The sequence below is a fragment of the Typha latifolia genome, chromosome 5 (assembly GCF_019914945.1).
Source record: "Typha latifolia isolate L0001 chromosome 5, TyphaL0001v2, whole genome shotgun sequence".
NCBI classification, from domain to species: domain Eukaryota; kingdom Viridiplantae; phylum Streptophyta; class Magnoliopsida; order Poales; family Typhaceae; genus Typha; species Typha latifolia.
In genome coordinates this window covers 8477609-8488833 of record NC_133090.1, presented here as the reverse complement: position 1 = coordinate 8488833, position 11225 = coordinate 8477609, and the positions used below count along the sequence as shown (strand labels likewise).

The 11225-nt window shown below is 37.5% G+C and overlaps 1 protein-coding gene and 1 pseudogene across 1 annotated transcript; one reads left to right on the top strand and one right to left on the bottom strand.

Annotated features, from left to right (window-relative positions):
* Positions 1-360: 360 nt before the first annotated feature.
* LOC140788532 (senescence-specific cysteine protease SAG39-like) lies at positions 361-1736 on the bottom strand. Its single transcript, XM_073137800.1, has 2 exons — positions 1409-1736; positions 361-950 (listed from the first exon to the last, which is right to left on the bottom strand). Exons 1-2 carry the CDS (start codon positions 1734-1736, stop codon positions 361-363), a joined length of 918 nt encoding a protein of 305 aa, XP_072993901.1.
* A 7462-nt stretch (positions 1737-9198) lies between these two features.
* Positions 9199-10666, top strand: LOC140788526 (senescence-specific cysteine protease SAG39-like; annotated as a pseudogene).
* The last annotated feature ends 559 nt before the right edge of the window (positions 10667-11225 follow it).

Below are 11225 nucleotides of genomic sequence, written 5' to 3'. Positions count from 1 at the left end.
TCAGTTATATGTATTAGAGAAATTATTATATATAACTGCCATTAAAAATAATTTCGCTAAATATAGAAGGATGCAATAAACATTTTATGGGCATCATATGAGACAACTCTTGATCTAGCCTAGTATATCCGTAAATGTTATATCTATTTCAACCAATGAAACAAACAAATCATAATTGCTTTATTCGTTCGATATTAAAGTGCTTGCAAAGCTATTCCAGAACCATTATTGACATATATAATATTTTCCAAATCTTTCACCCTCACATAATTTATTTTTCACACTTCCACTCATCAAGATCAAAACAGTTAAACTCGCACACCACATATGGGGATCAAGTATTTGGTACACATTTTCTTCTCACAACGTGGGATATGAGGCCAGCATTGCAATTCCACACAACCCTTCAGGTGCAGCTATGTCCTTTTGCATCAAAATATAACCGTTGTCGCCCCATCCTTTGCCCCATGAGTTCTTCACTATCCAATACTTTGTTCGTTTGCTATCTATCCCATAACCAACAACTATAACTCCATGATTTAGACTAGTCCCACAACTACCTCTGAAGACACCAGAATGATAGAATTGGAAATCATAACCACCAGCATCTATTCCAACTGACACTGGTTGTCTCGCAACAGCTCTCATGAGTGCCGGTTCACTATTGCGAGGCACCTCTTGGTAGCGTCTAATGGTCGCTACGTGATTCAGCAATAGGTTCCTCACGTTGCAATTGCTTTGATATCCTTGATATGGATAGTTTGATACAGAATCGATACCTCTGTTTAGTACGACGAAGTTGAATGCATTGTCCATTAAGCCACCATTACATCCAGAATCAAAGAAGTCGCAATCCACTAGTTCTTGCTCTGACAAAGAGATTAGATTTCCTCTCCTGATTTTAAATATTCCTTCAATTGCTGCTACTGCAGAAAATGCCCAACAAGATCCTATATGTATTTTATAGAAAAGCAACATTTAGCATTAGCACGAGATATAGACTCAAATACTAATTAACCAACAAACTTTCTTCTATGGCATGCATGATTTAATTTACAAGAAGGTCAACAAAGTTAAAACGTTATATATATTATAACAGATATATCTGAGACTACTGTATAGTTTTTAACTAAGAGGAGGAAATGCACTGAGTAACTAGTGCACGTTGAAGGAAAAGAATAACAATGAATGATATTTCTCAAATAAAAAGGAAGAAAAAGATCTATTGAGGAACATTTCTGAAACAAGAAAGGAACAGAGAATTTGTAATGAGTAAGGATCAGCTCATAAGAAACCAGCAGTACATATTGGAGGGTAAACCAAATTTATATATAAATCAGTTTGTTAGCTCTGAAGTACTGGGGGAATAAAAATAAAAGAAAAGAAATTGTTCGGCAGAGTGCCTTACCACATGATCCTTGGTTCTTAACTTCAGTCACTGCACCTCTGAGCCTCCAATCTACCCTAGGTGGTGCAGAAAAGTTTGCGTACATAAACGACGTCGGTTGCCTGGAAGCATTTGTGACCTTTAGTCCGCCATGAGTGACCATGAATTCCTCATTCGTTAAGTCCGCAAACTGGTTTACAGTAAGATTGTAGCTCTGTCCAGGTTTATTATTTGAGGACTCTATGTATTCAACATTCCTCTTAAACACCTGGAAACGACGTTGCTTCTCCTCCGCATTGGTGTAGACTCGCTTATATTGAGCCATCCATTGCTCATGCCTCGCTTTCATGGCTTCGTCATAGCTGCCATCGGAGACTACTGGACCTGCAAATAACGTGCAAATAACAAGGAAAAGAGAAAAGAAATAGAGCCAAGAAACCATGATCGATGCTCCAACTGTATTAAGAGTAGAAGGATTATTTCTTTTTTTGGCAATATTGAACTCGTTAGGATAAGGTGCGTTTATATAGTGCTTGGAGGATAGACTTGATCAATATTTAATTTGCGATATGCATTCTGTCAGCCAATATATAGCTCGGTCTTCTATGTAGCTGGGCAGCAATTTATACGTAAAGATGCTTGCAATGAAATGAATTACTCAGGCTTTGAAATATTAAATATGCTAAAATTTCAATCCCGTTTAATTCCTTCTAATCCATTCCCAAGAAACTCCCTCTTTTATTTAGATTTACATCCACTCGGTCCACACCTACGTCACCAAGCTAGCTATATGAAGTAGCACCAACCACCAGGTCATATATGATTAGAAAACGTTGCCACATAGATATTAAAAGAATTAGCAAATTAAGCAAAACGCGGTTATTTTCGGATATTAAACAACAAATACATACATAATATCACTGTCGTTATATATACTTGCAAAAGCAAGACATATATAATATCTTCCATGCTGTACGCGCAGTTGTGTACAACAACAGCATAACGAAAACGTTTACGTCCTAATTCTTTTGCTTCACGAAAAATAAAAAATTCGAACTTTGACCCTCTAAACTATTGAATAGCCCGACCTGTGATTTTCTTTTTTGAGCACATAAACCCTCTAAACTATTTAGAGATCTTCAAATTTCTCTTTCATTAGTTTGTCGTCACATCTTCCATTCATCGGCTATCATGTAATTTTTATACCCTTATTTTTTAAGGGTATAAAGAAAGAGAAATATTATTATACACTTTATGCACTGTATTCAAAAGGGGATTTTTGTGTTTTTACCTTTTTTATTAATGATGAAGCACCTGCCACTAAATACCCCTTATGTTGATAAGTCAATGTAGTTTCCACGTGACCTGTTTAATATTACTACACAATGTACAAAAGAAAAACACAACATTTTCATAAGTAATATAAGCAAAAAGAAATGTGATACTATCATGGAAACCCATCAAAAATGATAAAATATCATATTGTCTCTTTAATGGGTATTCTGACTTATGGTCACATCGCACTACCTAGTCACCATCGGGATGACGCCTCGAACTTTTCTAGATAGCCGATCCGTCTAGGGTCACAGTAGATACTCTAGAGTGCCCTATCGACTTTTTTACTAACCATTGAGTAAAATTAAAGTCACCATGACAAAAATTCAAAAATCTTTTCTCTAATCCCGCTAGAATCACTTGGTAGCATTCGGAACATTATATTCTAAGAATCTTTTCCACCAAGTACGACCTCCATTTTGTCATGGCGTGAAGAATTGCCAACATCTCTCGCTCAAAATTTAAGAGTTGTTGTGATTTACTAGACAAAGCTTTACTAAAAAATTCTATAGGTCTGTCCCCCTTGCATTAGGACAGCAAGTGTTCCCACTCTAGAGGTGTCACATTCCACAACAAACTCTCTTGAAAAACTAACAATGCCAAAACTGGACTACCTAGTCACCATTGGGATAACGCCCAAGACTTTTCTAGATAGCTGATCCGTTTACGGTCACAATTGGTACTCTATAGTGCCTTATCGACTTTTTCACTAATTGTTGAGTAAAATTAGGGCCACTAGGACAAAAATTCAAAAATCTTTTCTCTAATCCTACTAAGTCACTTGGTAGCATTCGCAACATTACATTCCAAGAATCTTTTCTCTAGACTTACCTTCTTGAAATCAAATTTGTTCAAGATCTCACTTTTATCGGTATTCAATAATACTCATATTTCATATTCCTCAATCATCAAGATTCTCAATTCTTCAATATATGCATAAATAATCTATAAATCCAAATACTAATAGATATATATATTTGTGGTCATCTTCTCGAATATCTTTCTTTTTAATAAAGATCTCATATATTTTATTTACAAAAAATAAAATATATTAGCATAATGATTTCCTATGTTATTTTCTGAAATATAATATTAAATATTTTTGCAAATCTAAAATTTCTTTAAATTGAAATATTTCCAATTTATATATTATTTTCTGGAATAAAAATTAATATTAATTACTTACAGAAATCTGAAAATACAAACAACAAAATCTTTTTTATTCTGAAAATAATAAATCCAAATTTTCTATAAAATACAAATCAAGTTTCAGGTGGATCGGATGTGGCTTGGCAAGGCATTCGATGAGGTGACATGGGAGTTGAAGACTGATATTTTGGCGCGTTTCCCTGACTTTTCACCTTGACGGCAAGGTGGGAGAAGCGTGGTGGATTGATACGAATCAGATCAAATCGAATCACATTAAAAGGAGATTAAGCTCAATAGATTGAGTGTAATTATTTTGTTTGGTTATATGGTTTAGTTAGAGTCTTAGTAGGTTAGGATTTTATTTAATTAGCTAAATCCAACTCTGTATAGTTTTGGGTAACTATTCATAGAATATTCTACATATATCTAAATAATATCAAACTAATTTGATAAGGTCGCTAACCTCCCGATCTACAACTTTGATATTCATGACTTCTCTAGATTCGCAATTTATCTCTGACAAAATGAAAGGTTAATATGAGAGGTAATCAGAGAAGATAAGGAATACTGGTTTAGTTAGTTTGTTAGGGTTTCATATTATTTTAGGACTTGTTGGCTAGCCTCTATAAATATGTGGATGGCAGCCAATTTTATTATGGAATTGGATTATTGATTTCTTGCCTCTTATCTTCTTTCTAGACTTCTCCCTCCTCCCTTTTCACTATCCATCCTTCTACATCTACCACTGCAAGGTTTCTCCTCGCTTCTAATCTCCCTCGACTATCGAGTCATCCATCTTCTTTGGGATCTCGACCACTTAATTCCCTTCGTCTACCTCCCTTAATGACATCCACCATCCACCCTCATCTCCATACTCATCCATAACCATAACATCCACTTTATCCGTCACCACCACTATCACCCACGTTATTCCATTTTTTCGTCCCTACTGCAGTTCGAATTTGCGAAGAGCATAAATACAAAAGTTGTAGATCAGGAAGTTAATTTTCTAAATATCAAAAAATATCTGACAAATATTTTTCCACAGTTGCGCGGAATGATTCCTATAATAAATTCAGATCTTAAGGAACTGTTCTGTAGCCGATTTTTTGGTTCCAGATCCTATCAATTTGGTATCAGATCCTATGATTTGGTATTAGAGCCTAACAAATTAGTATCAGAGCAGGCGAATCTCACCACTAGTCGTTCTTGAGGCACTGATTGTCGTCGAGGATATAATGAAGCCGATCGGTTCATGACATATTCCTTTAAAGCACTATGATCATTCTGCATTGCATCAACTCTATGCAGCAATATTTGGAATATGCCCATAAGTTCATCTGCCAAGCCCATATTCACACCCATGTACGTTGGTTGACTCTGTCCTGCCGTGGTCGCTCCAAAGGAATCAGCCTCACGGTTACGGTTATCATGAGTTGAGTCTTCCCTTGTCAGTGTGCTCTCCATTGGTCTCCTTATCGATGTCATCTTTCTTGTTTCAACCATTAATGGAGGTCTGAGGTTCGCCTAGCTCTGATACCAATGATAAGGCTACGGAACGATTCTTTCAAGATCTGAATTTATTGTAGAAACCAGTCCGTGCAATCGAGGAAAAATATTTACCAAATATTCTCCTATAGTGGAATCGATCCGCAGCTTCCTGACATTTTTCATATTTATGCCTAATACAATCTCCCCTTTAGGCAAAGGTTCAATCTATCCCAATTTTCAGATCTGGACAAGATCTAACATAGAATTTTGAAAATAGATCTCGAAAGATATAGCCATCAGATTGACGTAAAATTTTGATATATTGTAGTTCTAGAAAAGAGCTTTCCATCAAATATATTTTCAGATGCAACAGACGGTGGGATCTCGAGATATCATTTGATCTGTAGATAAACATCAGGGAGTCCGTCTTCAGATACGTAGATGGAGGCACGAGATCCTTGATTATGGTGCAGGATGGTGGACCGGCAATAATAGGGTGGCACCGGTGAGTAAGTGGAGGTGGAAGGGTTATGTATGATGGAGGGTTTAGGGCAAAGTGACAGATAGATTGGAAGAAAGGGGAGGAGTGGGCCGCCCTTAAGGGACTAGGGTGATTGGGCGGTCAAGGGAGGTTAGAAGCGGCGTCGTCGAGAAATTCGAGAACGAGAGAGAAGAAGACGAAAGAGACAAGGGCAAAACTCAATTCATTCAATAATGATTCTATGGTTGCCATCCACATCTTTAGAGGCTGGCTAACCAATTAATTAAAAATGGCAATTATTAACTCTAAAATAGTAAATTTTGGCTGATCGCGTTCGAACACGCCCGATCGCGTTCGAATGCACATTTTGCGTTCTCTATTTGTGCGAACGTAATGGAAGCGTCTGCAACTGCGTTCGAACGCACCCCACCTGCATTCACAAAATTTTCTTTTTCCTAAAATAAATACTAAAACAAGAATAAAAGACACCCCTAAAGTGTATCCATGCTCGAGACGACATCGATGAAGTCCGAATTGAATCAATCCACCATGCTTCCGCAACCTTGTCTTTAAGGTGACTCGAGTCAAACTTGCTGTGTTCGGTGGGTCATCCTTAGTCGAGCTTGAATGCTTGTACTCTTATTAGCCCAAGGTGGGATTCGAGTCCGTCTACATTGAGTCCACTTGGTCTCGGGTGGTCAAACCAATTGACTCAATGTAAGTTCAGCTATAGCCATTTGCAAGAGTAGAGCTCAATCCCCTGAATATGGAAGTCCCAACAACGGTTGTAACGTTAGCCCTTGCTGCGATTGATTTCTATCTAGCAGCACTCTTCAACCATTCCTCCGAAATATACGTGTGAGGTTTGTAAAATCAAATGTTACAGGCCCCAAGCTTTGATGCCATTGAGTGCCCAAAACTATGTCGACACCTCGCAAGGCCAACGGATAAAGATCCAATGTGAAAATTTGGCCTTGCACTTTCAACTCCACACCTCCACAAATGAAATCTGCTCGCAAGGTGGTGCCATCTCCAATCGTCAGATCAAACCCATCCGTGGGTTCCAACTCAAGCCCAATCTTCCTAAGAAACCTCTTGTCAATAAACTTGTGGGTGGACCCGATGTCGTTCAAGATTCTCACTTTGATTTTCTTGATTACACCGTTCACTTGCAAAGTCTTTGGCGCGGCTATCTCAAAATAGGCGTGGAGGGAGATCTCGGCCATCATGTCCTCTACGGGTTACTCCTCAGCTACTCCTCCTTGCTGTCTAGCCACACCCTCATCTTTAGCTGCAATCTCATCCTCTACCTCCTCCAATCCGTCTTTTAGCATCACCGATTCCATTGTTTTAGCGCAGCGATGTCCGGGTACAAACTTCTCATCACAATGAAAGCATACGCCTTTTGGCTCTTCGTTCCTGAAAAACCCCTAGACACAAGTATGTATCTAAATACTAGGCAATGATAACACTCGTTCACTTAAGTAAAAGTCCGTAGAAATATTAAGAACGAAAGTAGAGATGAACGCCAAGATTTTAACGTGGAAAAACCCAAACGGGAAAAAAATCACAGATCCAAACTCAGATCAAAACTAATCACTAGAATAGTAGCAGTTACAAGACTAACTCACAAAACAACCCGTCGATCCAAACGACTTTGTTCTTCTCAGTCTTGCTCGCTAGAACCCACGATTCACTGCTTCTCGTGATTGAAGTCCAACCTCAGTAACCCTAGAGATTGATCTTTTGTCTAGATAACCCTTAAGACGAAAGATTAACTTCTTAATAATGAGTGGAACCTTGCTAGTTGAAGAACCGATGTAGCCTCAAGAAGTCTCCTTCAATAATGCTTCTTCAACCACCCTAGAGATAGGGCATCACAATCTTTATATATGATCTCCAAGATAGAGCCAAATCCAAGTCTTATCCGTACTCACGAAAGTCCAATTTTATCAAACTTCGTTGGAGCGTTCGAACGCGGCCCGAGTGCGTTCGAACGGGCCCGAGTGCATTCGAACGCGACAGCTTGAATTCTTTAAGTTGCGTTTGAACGCGTTTGTGAACGCAGCTCTTGATCTGTGTGAACGCAGTACCCGCATTTGAACGTAGTACCCGCGTTTGAACGCGTTTGTAAATGCGGCTCTCTATCTGTGTGAACGTAGTACCCGCGTTCGAACGCATTTGTGAACGCGGCTCTCTGTTTGTGTGAACGCAAATTTCATATTCGAACGCGTTTGTGAACGCGGTGTCTAGTTGATTGCTTATCCAACCTGATAACAAAACCAAATTGGTTTGGTGGTCAGTTCATCGGTTCACTTGTACAATCACCTAGTTCGGTCCGGTTCCAATAATTTTGGCTTTTAGAATATAGAGGTGAAAATTAGGAGGGCTTTATACTCACTACCTTTTAGTAGAAATATTTTTAGGTTAGCCGTTATGATTCGGATTTTGTGAAGGAGTTGGCTGGGATTACTTTTAGTTCTTTTATTTATCTTATTATTATAAACTCAATATTTATTTTAGGGCTTGTTGTGGCGTTTGATAATTTGGAATTCTTTTTGTTTATATTATTTCTAAAAATATTATTGTGTTTTCCTCTAATATATTGTATAGTAATATTAACTAATAAGTAACCTAAAGACTAAGTGGAATTTATCCAAGAGAAATTTGAGAGATCTCTAAATAGTTTAGAGGGTTTATGTGTTCAAAAAAGAAAATCACAGGTCGCGTTATTTAATAGTTTAGAGGGTCAAAGTTCGATTTTTTTTTTTTTTTTTTTTTGTGAAGCAAAAGAAGTTACGACGTAAAAGTTTTCGTTATGCTGTTGTTGTACACAGCTGCGCGTACAGCATGGAAGATATTATATATGTCTTGCTTTTGCAAGTACATATAACGACAGTGATATTATGTATCTCTTTGTTGTTTAATATCTGAAAATAACCGCGTTTTGCTTAATTTGCTAATTCTTTTAAGAACTATGTGGCAACGTTTTCTAATCATATATGACCTGGTGGCTGGTGCTACTTCATATAGCTAGCTTGGTGACGTAGGTGTGGACCGAGTGGATGTAAATCTAACTAAAAGAGGGAGTTTCTTGGGAATGGATTAGAAGGAATTAAACGGGATTGAAATTTTAGCATATTTAATATTTCATTGCAAGCATCTTTACGTATAAATTGCTGCCCAGCTACATAGAAGACCGGGCTATATATTGGCTGACAGAATGCATATCGCAAATTAAATATTGATCAAGTCTATCCTCCAAGCACTATATAAACGCACCTTATCCTAACGAGTTCAATATCGCCAAAAAAGAAATAATCCTTCTACTCTTAATACAGTTGGAGCATCGATCATGGCTTCTTGGCTCTATTTCTTTTCTCTTTTCCTTGTTATTTGCACGTTATTTGCAGGTCCAGTAGTCTCCGATGGCAGCTATGACGAAGCCATGAAAGCGAGGCATGAGCAATGGATGGCTCAATATAAGCGAGTCTACACCAATGCGGAGGAGAAGCAACGTCGTTTCCGGGTGTTTAAGAGCAATGTTGAATACATAGAGTCCTCAAATAATAAACCTGGACAGAGCTACAATCTGACTGTAAACCAGTTTGCGGACTTAACCAATGAGGAATTCATGGTCACTCATGGCGGACTAAAGGTCACAAATGCTTCCAGGCAACCGACGTCGTTTATGTACGCAAACTTTTCTGCACCACCTAGGGTAGATTGGAGGCTCAGAGGTGCAGTGACTGAAGTTAAGAACCAAGGATCATGTGGTAAGGCAATCTGCCGAACAATTTCTTTTCTTTTATTTTCATTCCCCCAGTTCTTCAGAGCTAACAAACTGATTTATATATAAATTTGGTTTACCCTCCAATATGTACTGCTGGTTTCTTATGAGCTGATCCTTACACATTACAAATTCTCTGTTCTTTTCTTGTTTCAGAAATGTTCCTCAATTCATCTTTTTCTTCCTGTTTATTTGAGAAATATCATTCATTATTATTCTTTTCCTTCAACGTGCACTAGTTACTCGGTGCATTTCCTCCTCTTAGTTAAAAACTATACAGTAGTCTCAGATATATCTGTTATAATATATATAACGTTTTAACTTTGTTGACCTTCTTGTAAGTTAAATCATGCATGCCATAGAAGAAAGTTTATTGGTTAATTAGTATTTGAGTCTATATCTCGTGCTAATGCTAAATGTTGCTTTTCTATAAAATACATATAGGATCTTGTTGGGCATTTTCTGCAGTAGCAGCAATTGAAGGAATATTTAAAATCAGGAGAGGAAATCTAATCTCTTTGTCAGAGCAAGAACTAGTGGATTGCGACTTCTTTGATTCTGGATGTAATGGTGGCTTAATGGACAATGCATTCAACTTCGTCATACTAAACAGAGGAATCGATTCTGAATCAAACTATCCATATCAAGGATATCAAAGCAATTGCAACGTGAGGAACCTATTGCTGAATCACGTAGCGACCATTAGACGCTACCAAGAGGTGCCTCGCAATAGTGAACCGGCACTCATGAGAGCTGTTGCGAGACAACCAGTGTCGGTTGGAATAGATTTGGTGGTTATGATTTCCAATTCTATCATTCTGGTGTCTTCAGAGGTAGTTGTGGGACTAGTCTAAATCATGGAGTTACAGTTGTTGGTTATGGGATAGATAGCAAACGAACAAAGTATTGGATAGTGAAGAACTCATGGGGCAAAGGATGGGGCGACAACGGTTATATTTTGATGCAAAAGGACATAGCTGCACCTGAAGGGTTGTGTGGAATTGCAATGCTGGCCTCATATCCCACGTTGTGAGAAGAAAAAGTGTACCAAATACTTGATCCCCATATGTGGTGTGCGAGTTCAATTGTTGTGATCTTCATGAGTGAAAGTGTGAAAAATAAATTATGTGAGGGTGAGGGTTCTGGAAAATATTATATATGTCAATAATGGTTCTGGAATAGCTTTGCAAGCACTATAATATCGAATGAATAAAGCAATTATGATTTGTTTGTTTCATTGGTTGAAATAGATATAACATTTACGGATATGCTAGGCTAGATCAAGAATCATACGATGCCCATAAAATGTTTATTGCATCCTTCTATATTTAGCGAAATTATTTTTAATAGCAGTTATATATAATAATTTCTCTAATACATATAACTGATTTAGATTGCACAACATATTTCAAAGTGTTTTGTGTTCATGAATTTATCATGACATAAAATTACACTAAAAACATAAAATAATAGAAATCACCCTTAAATGACTTAAGTAAATCAATTACATGAAATTCGATTAGGCCAAAAGCATATATCAATCAAATTCGACCAAAACATCCATCCAGAATACTTGATGATATATCAATAAA

Coding starts and splice junctions, on each gene's coding strand:
- LOC140788532 (XM_073137800.1), bottom strand. CDS start 1,736: ATGAAAGCGAGGCATGAGCAATGGATGGCTCAATATAAGCGAGTCTAC. Junction 951..1,408: donor TAAGAACCAAGGATCATGTG/GTAAGGCACTCT, acceptor AAATACATATAG/GATCTTGTTGGGCATTTTCT.